The 16,815-nt window shown below is 43.6% G+C and overlaps 1 protein-coding gene across 6 annotated transcripts in view; it reads left to right on the top strand.

Annotated features, from left to right (window-relative positions):
- EVL (Enah/Vasp-like) overlaps nucleotides 1-16,815 on the top strand; it is a 150,897-nt gene that overhangs the window by 119,808 nt on the left and 14,274 nt on the right. For all 6 annotated transcript variants that reach the window (XM_030482036.1, XM_030482037.1, XM_030482034.1 and 3 more), the window contains exons 4-5: nucleotides 10,948-11,011; nucleotides 14,555-14,616. In XM_030482036.1, coding sequence (XP_030337896.1) covers nucleotides 10,948-11,011; nucleotides 14,555-14,616 — 126 coding nt within the window. The remainder of the gene's footprint in view (nucleotides 1-10,947; nucleotides 11,012-14,554; nucleotides 14,617-16,815) is intronic.

Here is a 16,815-nt window from a genome sequence, read left to right as displayed (position 1 = left end):
GGGGAAGGGATGTTTGCACCAGGGTGCTTTGCATGGAATGTTCTATGTGCTATCCAGTTGTGCTGGGAAATCGTTTGCAGTTGTAGCTCATTGATGGATTGTCTTTCTCTTGCTTTTGATTCCAGCAGGAGGGCAGTAGGATGCTCACTATGATTCTATGAAATGACCCATTAGGTTCAGATGGCACTAGCATTAGTCAGGGCTGTTAAATCAGGGAAAGTCATTACAGCAAGAATATGGGATGATGACTTCTGAATCAGTGTGTTGGATTGCTTCTGTCTTTACTTACTAATGAATAGCGTCTGTACTCACAGAATAGATACTTGTTTAAAAAAAATAGATATGAACAAGGGCAGCATTTTATACCTGCTGTAGCTATCTGGATATTTACCTGGGGTTTTTTTTTTCCTCCATAATCACCTGCCTGTGAAATTCAAGCACGATTAGCTTTTCTGGAAATGCAGATTTGCAGGGTTGTGTAGGGTTGGGCGATTAGGCTGAAGGAGAATGGGTAGATTTACTATGGACCTTCCTGCTTACTGGGACTTTTACTTCCTTGGCTTTCAGTGTAAGCATGAATGGGATCAGGTGCTGTATTTGATTTTTTGTTATTGTTGTTTATCCATTGAATTTATTAGACTTGTGAGTTTATTATCAAGGAGTACTGCCCATTTCTAATGATGGTTTTTCATGGGGTTTGGGTTTGGTTTTTTTCCCATAAATCCCCAAATATATCTTCATTTAGTTATGTTTTCTACAAAAGTCCTTTGCCTTCCAGCACTCTGCCGAGGTACATGTGCCCATCCTAGTTATCTTACAGCAGTGTTGGGTTTAAATCTCGGTAAAATGGATCGTAACCATTAACTAGGTGCAAACTGTGTGATTGTGATGTGGTAGTTTCTATGTGTACATGTTGCTTTGGTGCACATATGGGCCCTGCTGTTCTCCTTGTTGTGGAGAAGGCTGACCTGAGGAGTTTACTGTCTCACCAGAGAGTGGAAAAGGAAGGAAACATTTAAAAACTTGCAAGGTTGTATGTGGAGTTGGGCTGTGGTGCTCTAAGCATCTCAGGTGCTGCACCAGGCTACACTATGTAGCTATATTTTTCTGATTTAATGTGTTAAAAGTCTTATTGTTAAACAAAACTAGAAATGATGTTTGACCAGCCAAGTATATAAATAGCTGATTGAACTCCTGTACATGCCCTTTTTCCCTGTAGCTTCAGAGATCTTAAGGAATTCAATTTGTCCCCAAAAAGGCTTGAATTCCTGCTTTTTATTTGAGGTAAGGAATTGTAAGTATGAAGTGGGTATAAACCAGTGTATGCATGTATTCATGCAAATACACACATGATCACACTTAATAAAGGAAGATACCCAGTTTATATTTCATGTAACAGTTGCATGGGGCTCGAGATGTCAATGGGAAAGTGCTTTCTTAGCTCAGTGATTTTCTTACTGCAGAGCACAAGGCCAGCATGGCCAGTGGTCCCTTCTTTGCTGGGACAGTGCCTGGCAAACTGTCACTGGAGTGAAACAATTCATGTCCTCATTAAAACCAAATTCAGGAAAATATCTTTGCAATATAAGCTATATTTTAAATGGTATGTATCGATTTACACCCTCGGCTCCTTCAGAGCATCTACTGCCTAGGCTCTGGCATTAACTAGATCGCGATGCAGTGGTAGGGAGGTGACAGCTTCTCAGTATGGCCAGTGCTTCAATTTTAACAAAAGTCTGATGATATTTGCCATTTTCCTTGAAGCTCCATTGCTGCCTAAAGGCACAAGATTATGAGTTAATCTTAACCTTTATTGAAGAGTTTCAAACGTGAGTGTGCAGGAAAGTAGGCTTGATGCACATTCTAAAAATCAATCAAAAAAGGACTGGAAAAAAGAGAACTGAAGTGCTTGTGGGCTTGTTTATTTAATACTAGTAACTGTGGGGTTTATTTAATACTTTTTTTTTTTTTTGTAGCTAGTCTTATGGTCCTGAATCATATGGGTTATTTTTTTCACTTAATGGCACTGGTTGACATCTTGTCCCGTCGCCTTCCCTGTATGTGTTTATAAAGCCAGCTACACTGGAATCACACCCTTAGAAATACAGCAAGAACTTTTTTTCCTTAAAAAATATTAAATAAAAAAGAACTATTCCCATAGCATTCCATGCACATACCATTTTTCTCAGAGCCATTAGGCAGTTCCCAGAACAAAAGCAATTGGTCATCAACTAAAGAAGATGCTTACTTATCATGAAACTGCCTGTGGAAACAAGGCTGTTTCTCTAAATGCAGCAGAGCACCAGCGTCAGCCCCTGCAAAGGAGAGAGGTGCTGGTAGTCCCCCCTCGGTGCTGCACGGCAGGTGGCTGCCTTATCTGCCTCTATTTCGTTAGTGCATAACTGAGCAGTTGCTGCATTAGTTCTTTCTTGCTCAGAGCTCAGCGTGGCAAACAGAATCCCTCTGGGATACTCCAGTTCCACCTTCGCCTGCCCTACGCAGATTTCCTGTGCTCATCTTGCTGGCCATACTCCCTGTTTCTTGGAAAGCTGGCGCTGCACAGGGTCTGGTTCTGCCCTGACACATTCACTGGGCTCTGCAGCGCTGGGGCCCTATCCAGTTAGCTGTGTAGGCATCACCTTCTGCTTTGTTGCCATCCTGAAGGTCTTGTGCTTGAAGCACTTCCCTGGGAAGTGGGGGACCAGGGTTCAGCCACTTGCCCTGCCCAGAGGGAACTGCAGCTTTCATTTCCCACATCCCCCCACCCCAACGAGTTCATGCTATTCTAGATCAGCGTGCAGTTTTTGTCTTCCTGTTAGGGCTGAGTTGCTGATAGGAAAATAATTCCTAGTTCTCCTGCAATTCTTATTTTTTATGTTAATCAGTCACTGGATAAAATACAGGGAGTCCAGACCAGACACATGGACATCCCACTCCTGTTGCATGCTCTAACCATGGGGATGCAGTCCTGCCATGCCAGGTTGCATTCTGACCCCCGACAGCCCTGGATCCACTTCATTGTGGAAGGCTTCCTTTTTGCACAGTCACCTATATATATTTTTAAATTTCTTTTAGAGCTGGTTATGCTATCTTTTATGTGAGAAGTAAACCAAGCTGTGCTCCTGAGCTGAGGCACTGATGGTGAGATAAATGCACCAGAGCCACATCCTTTACATATTAAATATGATCCCTGCTGTCAGAGTGCAGTTGTTTACTGCAGGAACTGCTTTAGCATCGTCTCATCTTTATTGCATTCAGAATTAAAAGAAATAAGTTTTTCTCCTCCAGCTCAACCAAGACACCAGCATGAAAAATTATCAAATGCTGTGCCAGTGCCATGATGGATAAACAGCCAGGATCAAACAATTGCTATCATATTTTATGCAAAATAACTGAATTAACAGCTTTAGCAGTTGAGTGAAAGGCACACTGGTTTCATGTTCATGTGTTCAGTAGCACTTCTAGTGATTCGAAGATTATTTCTAATCATCTTGCAGCACTGGATCTTTGCATGACCTTTCTATTTAGTAACTCCTCTCTGCATCTCAGTGCACATGCACAGCTGTGTGCCTGTGTATGTACGGACCCCTGCAATTCCATTTGTTGGTTTTCCTTAAAAAGATAAAAAAGGGACTGTGCACAGTGCACACACTTGTACCTATGTACACGAACTAATGATAGGGTAGGGCACTCCCAGGTTAAATACCAGGCTTGTTTTTCCAGCTCTGTCACTGTCCTTAAATCTTATCTACATCAGACAGTTTTAGTGGTGAATGTTAAATCAGTTTTTAGTTTAAGTGAGCAGAATTCATACAGACCCCCTGTGCTCACACCCTTATTTCAGTTTAAGGAGGGCCTGTTTCATGTTAGAGTAATGTAATCTTACAGGTAAAAGGTGAAACAAAATGGGAATGGTGCTTTTAAGAGCTGCTAAGATGGGGGGTTCTACAATTCTGCTAAGAGTTGCTTCCTGGATACACAATGCTCCTTGTCTAGTGTAGTATAAGGTAAAATGAGGTTATATAAAACATTGCAGGGGATAGTTTTAAGAGGATGTGGTTTACTTTGCACTGCCACAGACTTGCAGCACTGTTGGTCACCAAGGGACAAGGGAGGGAGGTAGAGAAGTTTTCTGGCACAGAGCTGGAAATGCTCATTTCAGTGCACTCTTGTTGCCATAGGTCAAACCAAATTTAGTCTGCATCAGAATAAGAGTGCCTTAGGTGACCTTTTGCATAGGTTTAACTGTGTCAGTAGCAAATCTCACCTGTAGGTAAATTGATGCAAACAAATTTTACGTGTGCAGACATGGTCTGGGTGTAATTGAGCCACTTAACTTCTGCCTTACGGCATTGGTGAAGCTTAATTAAGACTGATAAAGTTCTTTGCAGTTCTCAGAGGAAAGGTTTGGTCCATGTGTAAATGATGTTATAGAAGGTATTTAAGGTACTCTGTTACAAATGTTGTGGAGGCACCCAGCCTATGAATAACACACTCTGAAACTCTTTCTAGTTCAAGTTAATGTTTAATAGGAATGAGGCAAACACTGCCTGAAAGGAGGCTTTGTGGCACTGCACCCAGACCCTCCCTTCAGTGGGTGTGCTCCCTCTCTCTCTCTGCCGGGATGGTTTTGCTTACCACGAATTGAATGATCCAACAGGATCCTATAGTCGCTCTGCAGGACATGTAGAGTCCAAACCCCTAGCATGGAAACGCAGTGGCAGGACACATGAGGGGCCCATGGCTCTGCCCAGCTGCAGTGATGGGGCGCAGCGAGCAGGGCGATCCCTCTTCCAAGTCCTTTAACTCACGGTGGAAATTTAGGTCTACATGACCTGCATGTCATCTAACTCTGGTTGTACTAGCTTGGGCCCCAGAAGTAGTGTAGGCGTATCTATGTGCTTATCTAGGCTAATTAGGTTGGTGCTTTGTCCAGGGTAATTGTCTCTACTAATGAGTTGGAGCGCAGTGTCACTAGCACAGCTGTGTTGCACCCGGTTCCTGCGCTGGCTCCTTTTGTGGGCACTGATTGTGGGATGTGGCCATGCCAGGATGTCTCTGGCACGTGCAGTCCCCACCAGGACAGATCGAAGGGGCCAAGAGCAGGTTGGGGTCCTCGAGGCAGAGGCAGATGTTCAAAGTGCTGACAGAGTCTTGGCAGCAGCAGCGTGATTTCCCAACAACAACGGCAAGAGAGCTAAAATTACAGCCAGGCTATGGACAGAGGGAAGTGATGGTGAAGGAGGGGCAGATAACTTCCCTCCCTCTGGCTGGAGCCCACTTGACCACACATACACATTGCAAGGCTGTGGGTGCTGTGGGGTGCTTGGGGGGGATCAGGCAGCAGCACAGCCGGTACCAAGGAACACCCCCAAGTTTGTGGTGGTGAAGGGGAGAGGTTATGGTGAAGACAGCAAAATGCACCACCCAGCCAAGTCTTGGTGTGGGTTTGCAGGTTGGCCCCAGGAGCTGGCAGCTGCCTGGCCAGGGCTCATCCCCAATGCCCTGGCATGGGGAACCATGGCCCAAGCGGTACCTGAACAAGGACACTGGGATTAGCATTGGTCAGAAATGCTTTTCACATGCTATTATTTTCTTCTGTCATGTTCCTGGGATATAAATGACAAGGGGTCAGACCTGGTGCCTGAACCTGAATCTCCTGCAATCCAAGTACATGCTGAAACCATCAAGCAATGAAGGAGAGCTGTCTGTGTGTCTCTCACCTCTTTTGATCCCATGGTCTGCTCTGGAGTTTTTTTCATTCACACAAAATCATCATGTTCTGTTCATACGTAGAATAAAAATTTTCCGTCTCATGAATTTAAAGCTCAAATACATTTCTTATTCGGCTCTGACTTGGGACCCTTTCCTTAGCCACCAAATTCATCAGTCTGGTCCATAAGCACCATGGAGGCTATAGGGATTGCAGAAACCCTACCTATGGTCTGCATCCAGTGTCTAAAATGAATAAAAGATCTGTAAATGGGCTAGATTGGACCTTCTGTATTGAAGGAGCACAAAATCCTGGTGCCTCATGGAAATGGGCCTAGCTTTGCCATTTTCTTGAGTGCATGCAGACACTGGTGCTTGCTGTTGTAGCATAAGTAAAAGAGGAAAAAGAAAGGCTGCTTGGGGCTGCCTCAGCAGGAGAGAAATGATGACATTGTTCCTGCTTGCTTGTGCCTTCCTGCCACAGCTACACCAGAGTGGAAACCGGAGCATGGGTTTTCCCTCGGTGACAGCTTTGGCAGAGCCAGTGCTGGGGTGGCAGAGCAGGAGGAGGAAAAAGCAAACATGGAAAATGCCTGTGTGCTCCCAAAATCTGCCTTGAGCTGAATCACAAGATGCTTATGTAAAAACGTGGTTAATTATTACAAAGCAAGGAAGCGAGGAAACACAGACATTCACAGCATATCTCCTGCATTAATTAGTTGCTAAAATGTAGATTGCAATACCTGTGAAGCTGCAAAGGGGTCAGTAGCAAACTGACTCTCCTGGTTATTGTGCTGAGAAGCACTTTTCTCTTTGAGAATGTTCCCAAAGGCTGTCAGGGTCCGAAGCAGCTCACAGGGGAACTAGAGAAGCATCTTTAAGCAAGGATGCCAACACCAAGAGCACTTACTGTTCATGTCTGCTCAGGTCTGAGAAATATCTAAAAATGTGGAGAGGAGTTAAACCTAGAAATCCACTCACATTTAAAAAACTCTCCGTCAAACAGGTATCTGCTGTATGTGCACTGCAGAGGATACACATAGAGAACCAAGCATAAAAATAAACCCTGCCTTTCAGTATCAGTATGAGCTTTGGCCAAGCATGCTAAAAGTGAATTCAAGGATGAGAGAAACAAGAAGCTCCACCGTTACAGAGATTGAAGTTGTTTGCAGAATTCACATCAGATGATAGTGTGCCTGGGTCTGCTCAGAAGTCAGGATTGGGATGGGAGGGAAGTCTAGCAGAATTTATGTTTCTGGCAATGAACAGACCTGAAAGCTTGGGTTGGACTTTTAGATTTATTTCCCACCCTCCAGCAAAATCAGGGCAGGCCAAAACAGAGAGCGTCTAACCTTTTTCTTTAGGGTTTGCAAGTTAAGGTTTCATGTTACTATAGAAAAAGTATTCATTTGAATAAAATCACAAGCAGGGTACTGGAAGGAATTATTTCTTATAGTCATGAGTAACTCAAGTAAAACAACCAGTGCCAAACAGAACTGGTGTGTTTCCTCACTGGTGGCAAGAAGAGCTGTAAATCCACTTGGGTGTGACTGCCCTGGACACCCTGTATACACATGCAACTTGCCTCAAACTCTTTTCCAACCATTTCCAATCAATACAAACAGGTATCCCTGTTCCCACAGGCTGAGGTTGGCCTCTGCAGCTGGTCTAGGCTTTTCCTCAGGTAGCATTATCTTACCAACTTTTACTCCACTGCTGCTTGTTTTACACAGGAGAGAGGACAAGCTGCCTGTTACAGCTTCAATCCTCCTCTTCTGTTCATGCTTGCCTTTTTCTGCCTCTCAACCTTTTCAATGTACTTCCCTGCTAAAGTACTTGAGAAGAAAATTGTGTTAAACAAAACTAATGTGCAAAAGAAGACATTAAAAATACCTTAGGATGGGGTAGGAAGTGAAGACAGTTTACTTCTCGCTACTGGTCACTAGTGAAATAGAAGTAAAATGAGTTTGGAAAAGATTTAAATAAATGAATGCAGTTTACTGCAGTGTGTTGATTTAAGTAAGAAATCTAAACCTGTAAAAGAGGAATTGGTCATTACTCAGAAAACTTGTTACATGTCAGGGTCCGACTGGAGAAGACCCAGTGTCAGACCCATTTCGTTCATGATCCCCAGAGTGAAATTAAGATGCAAACGAGGTCAAGTACCGCAATTGATCAGTTTGTTTATTATAAAATGACAATTATTATAGAAAAAGAAATTATTATAAAAAAGAGATAGTGATAGGACAGATTGGAACAAATGACAGAAATTAAGCAATCATTCAGAGCGTAGATCCAGTAGATCCTGTGGATCCAGTGGCATCCCGAGGGTTCATAGTCATTGTCTTCGGTGGTAGGAGTTCCCCAGGGTCCGTAGTTGTCATTGGTGGAGGGTGTCCCACACGGCGATTACCTGTTTCCCCTTTTATTTATGTGTTGGGGGGAGTACTTCTGTTCTTGATGTTACGTACTGCATGCTCATGGTGGACCAGTTTTGCTGGTCTTGCAGCCAGCTCTTCAACTGCACATGTCTGTGGCAACCCTTGAGATAATGGACAGCCATTCCTCACACCAATCCTTGAGATAATGGACAGTGGAGTCTTAGCTCCACCCACCCATCTTCAAGATAGTGGACCGCAGCTTCTCATACCAATCTTTGAGACAATGGATGGTGGAGTTTGATTTCGGTTCAGTCTCTTACACATGCTTAAGATACTGATGAGAGAGTTAAGGCATTTTGGGGGTACATTCATGTACCCTGTGCATCTGAAAAGTTGTCTGGCTTTTTAAATTAATGTGCAAATAAAAATATCTGCAAATTTTTCACTACTTATGCAAAGTGTTTTTGAATTTCAATTATTTACTGAGTCAGGTCTTAAGTAGCTTCTTTCCTTTTTTTTTTGGTTGAATTTGTTTGGTTTTCAACCTATGTATCCAATTCATGATAGTGCCCACAAGAAAAAGAAGTTGGATTTTTCTGTGTGGTGTTGATAGTCTGGTCTTTGATTCCTTTTGCGTGTCTAGTGTTAGTCAAACTGGCCACACTGCCTTATTTTTTTTTGGCATTTGGCCCCAAGAGAAGACTCATGCCAAAGTACTGGATTAAGATGGCATCATTAGAGCGTCCTATACTCTTTGACATGATTTATAGCCAGGGAATAATTGTTGTTTCTGCAGCGTCATCCTCTGGCCTTTCAGGTTGGTGCCTACTTTTAGCCCTCTTTCCAAGCAGGGTGCCATCTTCTGTATGATACTCTGAGTCTTTGTACAAAGGAAATCTTTTGTGATGAAATCATATGCAGTGATGAGCATGGCTAAGGCTTTTCGTGGTGGAATTTGTTGCCCAGTGAGGCAAGTGTAACTGACTTAAGCCTTGAACATCCTTCACCCAGAAGTCTGTTTATTGAAGTATCTCACAGGTATGTGTATGTGAACGTGTGTGTTACCTGCACACACCAGAGCCAGGGTCCAAACCGGTGACACTAATAACTATGGGGAGTCTGGACCAATTCCTTACCTGTCTTCCTACTGAACTCACAAGTTTTTTAAATTGACGCTGTTAACTGCTCCTCAGGGGTAGCTCTGGCCTTCTTTCGCTTCAGTGGTGAAGATGCACAGTACAAGCATTCACGTAGTAACACGACATCCTGGTTACGCCTTAAACTTAAACACCTTAAACATGTGAGCCTCCTGCTCTGTGCTTCTCGAACACCTGCAAAGTTTCTTTCCTGAGGCTTGCTTCCAAAAAAAACAACCTCCCCCCTTCATCGTTTCTTGTGATCTTTACAAAATGTGGCATTTCTGTCTAAACAGTTTGCTGAAGGCCTGTGGCAAATGATATTAAGTTGTCAGTCATGAGACATAAAAGAAGTGAACTGTCTTTACTTCATACCCAATCCAAAGGTATTTTTAAATGTCAGAACTTTTGACTCAGTGGTTGTCACTGGCTCCATTTTTGGGGTACCCAAAACTGGAATACGTGGGCCCTACTTTCAGAATATGCTGTGTTCCCTTTCTGCAAATGTTAGTCCTTAAACACATTTCAAAAATATGCATAATTTCTTCAGGATCAGTCAGCTCTGGAATTTCTGCCATCTTGCCAGTTTTCACGCAGTCATACTTTCTAAATTTGTTTTCAGATGACATTCTGCCTGGCAGAAATATATAAAGAAATTGGAGAGAAATATCCTTAATGATTTGTGAGTGACATATTTGGGTTTGTGTTTAATTCTTGTTGGATAAGTCTTAAAAGCATGAAACTTTACATTTGAAAATGAAAGAAATAAAGTAGACATAATACTTTCAAGCATATAAGTGATCTATTTCTCAGTGCTTTTTATCAGGAAAATTGCAGTTGCATTTAATTGAACTCTCATCTATTTCGTCCCACTTGAAACCCACCTTGTCAAATCAATGGAACAATCCTCCTTCCTCCAAATGCAAGATTGCTGTATCTTATGTTACCAAGAATTATTGTTATTTTCAGAATAAATATTTCTTTCTGAAAATAGCACGTAGTGTCAGTATGCTTGATTAAATGTCCAAGAACAGGGATTAAATGATCAGAGTCAAGAGAGGAGATGTGACTTAAAGGGTGACATGCATAGTTGGGTTTGATGTGGATCCTGCAGAAGCAGAAGACTGACAGCATTGTAAAAAGAAAAGCCGCCTTTGTACAATGCTTGTTTAATTTTGCATTTCCTTACACCTTCCATCAGGTAGCGTCAGCATCAGCCAGCTCAGCATCAAAGCAGCACTAGTTAGCATGTATGCTCATAAACTCAGTACTGTGGCTGAATCACTGTGCAAGCACAGAATAAACCAGGGATCTGAACTAGATCTGAACCCTGCAGAAGCTAGAAATGCATCCCAGTGCGATGGACTGTCTTTCCACAGGGCATCTCTTGCAACACTGTGGGTCTTCACCATCTCCAAGGGGTTAGTACGTAGCCTTCTACATAGGGGTTAGTACGGCTTCTATTATGCCAAGTTTCTGGGCAAATCTGCTCACATGTTTAGCAATCGGATTCTCCCAGTGGGACTAAAAATTTATAGGAGGCGATGATTTGTGTAATAGGAAAAAATTAATTAAAAAAAAATCAAAAAGAGGATAATAATTCTTGAGGTGTTTCTCTCATGGTAAGGTGGAGAAGCAATTACTCTTGAGTGGCACTGCTTTTTGGAAAAGTCAGCTGCATTTGCTCTCCTAATAGCATTCTTTCATTTTTTCTGTAGGTCCAGCTGCCCAGCGCCAGGTCCAGAATGGGCCATCTCCAGATGAGATGGAAGCACAGAGAAGGTGGGTTAAACAATTGCATTCTAGTTTGAGAACTCTAAACAATAGAGTTCTAGTTTGTAACTTGGATGAACATGCAGTTATTGCTCACCAGTAAGCACTGTTCTTTTTACGTGTATCTATTTTAAGCTGATTCTATGTTTTCTGCAATTATTGCTAATGATTCTGTATTGGCTTTTAAAGGTGAGGTGAACTGAAGCTCTAGGTAAACTCTTTGCTCAAAAGCAAGTGATGTTCAGAGTTAAAGACAAAACACATTTAAAAGATATTTGTAGAGTGTGTGTTTCTCAAGCACATTAAGAAAGCCTAACCTTATCCTGTTCTGGATCATCTGCTGGTGGTTGACAGTCATATTGCCCAAGGAGCAAGAACTATATGCACTCTGAGTAATAGCTTAGGCACATTTTGTGTGTGGTTACTTCCTATACCATATGCTGTTCCTTTTATGAATGTTTTGCTCTAAACAAAAATAATAAATGAAAGTGTAAAGTCATACCCTTCACCTTTACACTTACATCAGACTTAGTGCCATTATCACATATGTCCCTTTCTCTAGCTGCTAAGAGTGTTCTTCTTGACATCAAAGGGGCGGTGGGCAGGAGTCTCCATAACGAAATTATGAGGCCCATCTCATGGCAGCTTTGCTGATTCAGGCCAGATTCCTGTGGCAGCAATAGAAATACCTGGTGCAGCAGTATCCCAAGACTAAGGTTTCGTAGGGATTTACATATGGCTATTAAATGGGTCAACGGATAATAATATTTCATTCGAGATTTGTAAGATTTACTTCAGGGCAGCAGAGCCATCACAAAGGTCAGAGGAGAGCCCCTGCTCACCCAGAGGTGGGGGGATGCTGCCTGTCCCTGCTGCCTGGCTGAAAGGCCTCATCCAGCTCTTCATTTAACCAGTAGAAATCACTGATTCTTCAGACCATATGTAGCTCAGACCCCAAATTTAGGTGTCTGGTCTGTACATTTAAAGTGTGAGCAGCTTAACTACACTAGTAAAAAAAAAAAAAAAAAAAAAAGAAATAAAAATTATTTTTTGTTTAGAGGCAGTAAAAGCCTTCTACATAGGTATTGTCTGACTGCTACAGGGCACATGGTTCTGGGAAAGCCTCTTTTGCTCCACTGGACTGGAATAAGCTATGCCAGTAGATGCACTGCTTCTGCACTAGAGGATTTTCAGCTTTAATTATGCTGATGCCTTCTATAAGCAGAGAGCAGACCTAATTTTAGGCCTAGCTTTTTTTGAACATTTTATAAGCAGGCAAGGAAATTAAGTTATGGTAACTACCCTGCAAATTTGTCTGTTTAACAGGGGTTTTAGAGACCTTTACACAAATGTTAGAAGAATATATTTATATTTAAGTCAGAGTGCAATTTGTCCCCTCTTGTACTTTACTCCTTGCATATTTCTTGAGCAGCCTTGTGCCAATGGCAGGCTTTATTTAGTTCCACTGGAATAAATTTGACTTCCTAAGAGTGCAGGAACTTCTCCTTTCAGCACTTCTTTGGTGCTAAACTTTAGGACTTCTCCTTTTTCCTTTAGTGGGAGGCACATATAAACTGCTTCTGCCCAAGGGCAGACAGGACTGGCATGAACCCCAATGACTTCAGATGGCAGTGGATCACCCTTATTTTGGGGAGCACCTTGCATCTATATCTGCTCTACAGCAGCTGTAATGACTTGGAGATGTCTTACCCACATTTCTTTCCTGTCAGGCTGGGGTTTTCCAAGTCTGTCAGGTCTCAGATGGAAAATTTGTACGTCAAGTTGTTTTTCATCATCAAATTTCACTAATAAATGCCAAGCTAAGGTAGGGGATGGTATGCTTAGGAAATTCTTAGTACATGTGTTTACAATTGAAATTTTAGCAGTGCAGTTGATGCTGTTGCATGTGTTCAGTCCATAACTTTCAAATAAGAGTCAGGATATGTATTGAAGTAAAGATTTCTATTTATTTGGTTTAAAGTGTCAAAGCTGGAATGAAACCAGTTGAATTGGCCAACTAAGACTGTTCTCAAAACTGTGCTCCCTTTACACATATAATAATTTTCTCAGATGCTTAGAATAGTTTTGTAGAAATTGCCTGCATTTGATGGATTGCGTGTCCTAAACATAAAACTAGTTTAGGATTGATCCCTCCACGGTGAAATCATGGATTTTCCTTTCCCATCTATTGAATTAGAATTGAAATATGGGAAATTTGTTTTGCAAATTAAGACATTCTTTTTTCCTACCTAATATAACTTTATATTTCTGGACTTTTTTTGTTTTAAAAAGCTGCTCTTGGTGTGTAAATAAGATAGATTTTTTTAAAAATTGCAGACTGAGGGTGAGACAAGTAAAAAAAACTAAAACAGATCTGTCTAAAATACTATGTAAGGAGTGAAAATAAAATGTTGCTTAGAGTTAAGCTTGCCTTACTATACAGACCATGAAGTAAAGCTGTTGCAGAAGAAAGAAATTTCTATGCAGTTAAGGCTGGATCAAATATATTCAAGGCAAGCTTACCCTAGAAACCATGGAAGAAAATAGTAAGAAACCCTAATACCAAGTGCTTCAGCAAGGTAATGTCAGAGTTGGTTTAGTGTTGTTGAAACCTGTGGTCCATCCATGCACTTTTGTCATCCATGCACATGACAAAAAGCCTGGCAAATATTCTAGGTTTTAGCTATCAATCTTTTTAACAAGAGAAATGACAAGGAGGGTTTGTGGCAGGGGTCAGGTACAGCTCCTTCTGCAGAAGTGTTGCAGCGTGCGACAGAAGACCTCTGCTGATAGACCCTGGGAACTGCACATCTCTGGGAAGCGGAGCCAGCGAAAAGGCTTGGCAGTGTGTTTCCCTGTGGGACGCCAGGCCTGGGGAGTACAGGAGCTAGTAGCTCCTGCGAAATAAGGTGCCCAAAAAGCAGCACTGCAATGATGTGATCAGCTTTTCACTTGTGGAGGAAACAGGGTGGTTGTGGTCCAGGGGAGGTTGTGCTGGGGCAGGGGGTGTCAGGCTGGCAGCCAGGCTGGCAACACCAGCATAGGGCTTGGATGTGCAGCCAGTGTTGTACAATTGGCGCCTAACACCTTTCTTATGTTTTCATTCTTACTGTAAGCCCTTTGGGCTCTTGATCATGAAAGACGCAGGACTCTGTCATTTTATGCAAGATGCCCCTTACGCTTTCCTTGCAATGCTCATGCACTTCAAGTTAACAACACGCATGGCTGCTGTGCTCTCCTGGCCTTGGGCACTGACTGCTCCTCGCACAGAGCACATTGAAGAGTTATCTTAAATGGATCGACTGACCCCTATCGTGTCCAGCAGGTGCAGGGCAATGTCCTGGTTATACTTCCCCAACGCGTGCAGTGGCACCGCTGCAGCCACGGCAAGTGAAATCAAACCCACCTCCATCTCAAGGGATCAGCATCTCTGTGAGGGACTGGCTCACACCACCCGAGACATACGGTTTGAGTGCTTGTCAGTGTATAAAGCTTTCCCTCAAAATTATAAAGAATACATAATAACTGAGGGTTTTTTCATTGCTGTTTTAGACAAGTGATGGAGCAACAGCAACAGCGCCAGGAATCTCTGGAAAGAAGAACCTCTACCACAGGCACGTATCAAACCAAGCAGATATAGTCTCTTCTTGCTTGTCTCCTCTAGATGTAGTTGGTTTTGTGCGGTGCTGTACAAGAGCTAGACTGCTACAAGTGGTTATAGCTATGATTAGATTTTAAATCATTTTCAGCTAGAGACTTACATTTGGGCATGGTTTTACAGAGGCTCATGTACAGGGCATCGGGTGGAGCTTGGCAGGTTTTTCACTTGACAAAACTTGTACAGCTGAGGGGGATTTTAGGCATACCAAGGGCTGTGCTGCTTCTACACCCATGAGGAGAGTAGGTAACACAGCCACCACAATAGCTGACTCCATCTTTCCAGGGGATGTCAGCACGCAGCAGTTGATGTGCTGGATGTGCTAGGTCAGGCGCTCCCCATCACTCTGCAGCACGCAGCAGACTACAGCACAGAGGAAAGTATAACTATAGATGCTCGCTGGTGGGGATTTTGTGGTCATGAAGTGAGGAGTCTTCTGTGAGCTTAATGGAAAAAATATATATATTTAATGAGCTTATGGAAATCTTCTGTAGCATATTAAGTTGCACTAAGCTGAGAGATGACAGAAATAGATTATAACAACAAAGTATGGCTTTGCCTCTCTGAAAGAAGGCAGAGCAAGCAAGCCAAGATGGCCATCTTGTATTTGGGCTTTTGTTTTGGGGAATTTTTTTCAGTTAATCTGGCCACATAAGTGCAGTGTTTTCCCTCAGCTGTTACAACTTTTTAGGTTTTGGCTTGAAACTAGTTCAGACATACCCACATACCTTAGTCAGCAACAGAAGTTGTTGGCCTCTGTTTCGACAGAGGTTACTGAGTACTATTCTGCTTAGGGAACATAGCCAAAATCTTGCCTCAGCATCTGTGATGAGCAGGATGTGGCTCCCAGGGGCTTCTGGCTGTTCCCTCCCTGGCTACAAGGTGGCCACTGCTGTGTTCAGCATGCCCCTTGCAGCTCCCCTGATGCAAGGGTGATGCTCGTGATCCTGACTCAGATTCACATGGGAGTTGGAGGAGCCTCACTGGCACTGGAGCACGCAACCCATCCCGTTCTGCCAGGGACCTGTTCCACACAGGCTCAGTTCTGCTGAGGATTGGAAACCCCCAAGCTGGTGCCTGCACCATCTCCTCTTTGCTTTGTTTGAGTTTCTGTTTGCGTTTACTTCACGGTTCCTTTTCTCCGTTCCGCTTTGCCTTGGTTTCGTTCCTGCTGCCTATCCATCTTATTCTTTTCATTTGTCTTTTCTGTTCTTTTAGTTTTCACCTGTCAGATAAGCGTGTGCTCTCCCCCCTCAGAGCCCCAGTCACCTCCTCCCACCTGCAGTAACTGCGGTGCTCCTGCCTCTGGTGCTGTGACCCCACCACCACCTCATGCCAGCGCTGTCTCTTCGGCACCCGCTGTCCGTGAGCCCACTAGTCCATCCTCTTTCAGACCCCTGTGGAGAGCCAAAGAAACACCGCAGCTCCTGCACAGGCACTCAGCCTCCGAGCTGCCAATAAGCCCAGGTTCCCCCCCTCCAGCCTGCCCAAACCTCAGGACTGTAATGCCAGGCATCAGGCGAACCTCACTGTCTCCACCACCTCCCCATCCTTCCCACTTCCCCTTTGCCTCTCGCCAGCCTCTCAGGCGCCTTTCTCTTTCATGCTCTCCTTGGTCTTCTGCTTCCTCTGCCACAAATGCACTACCTGTGCAGAGGGGCGATGTCCTGCAGCCACGAGGTCCCACCATCCTGCCTTTGATTCCTGCCCTGCCTGAGAAGGTCAAGGGACCCACAGATAAAGCAAGCCAAGAGACCTTGGCAAATATACCTCTGAAAGGCCATCCTGAAGAACAAATTGCTTTAGGCCCCTCTGGGACCCAGGTGAAAAGCGTGGACGGGCCCTTCTTTCCACACCTAGGAGCTGCACCCTCTTCCCTACTGCCCACCATCACCAGCCCCCCCAGCTGCTTTGTCCAGGCTCCCTCCCCATCCTTCCAACCATCAACACGTCCTCCACAGCAGTGGTATCAGCCCGTGTCACACTGTCTTCCATTGCCTCCCCCTTACGCTGCTGTGTCTGAGGTGACTATGCCCAGGAGGACCCCTCCTTACATGACTTCATCAGCCATTGCCCACTTGAGTAAGTACTGATTTTGAATGAGTTGTGACCTGTACAAAGCCTTAGCTTTCAGCTATTTAAAAAGCCCCATTGG

Source organism: Strigops habroptila, chromosome 4 (genome assembly GCF_004027225.2).
Source record: "Strigops habroptila isolate Jane chromosome 4, bStrHab1.2.pri, whole genome shotgun sequence".
In the NCBI taxonomy this organism is placed as follows: domain Eukaryota; kingdom Metazoa; phylum Chordata; class Aves; order Psittaciformes; family Psittacidae; genus Strigops; species Strigops habroptila.
The sequence above is the reverse complement of the archived record's forward strand: the minus strand, read 5'-3'. Positions and strand labels throughout refer to the sequence as shown.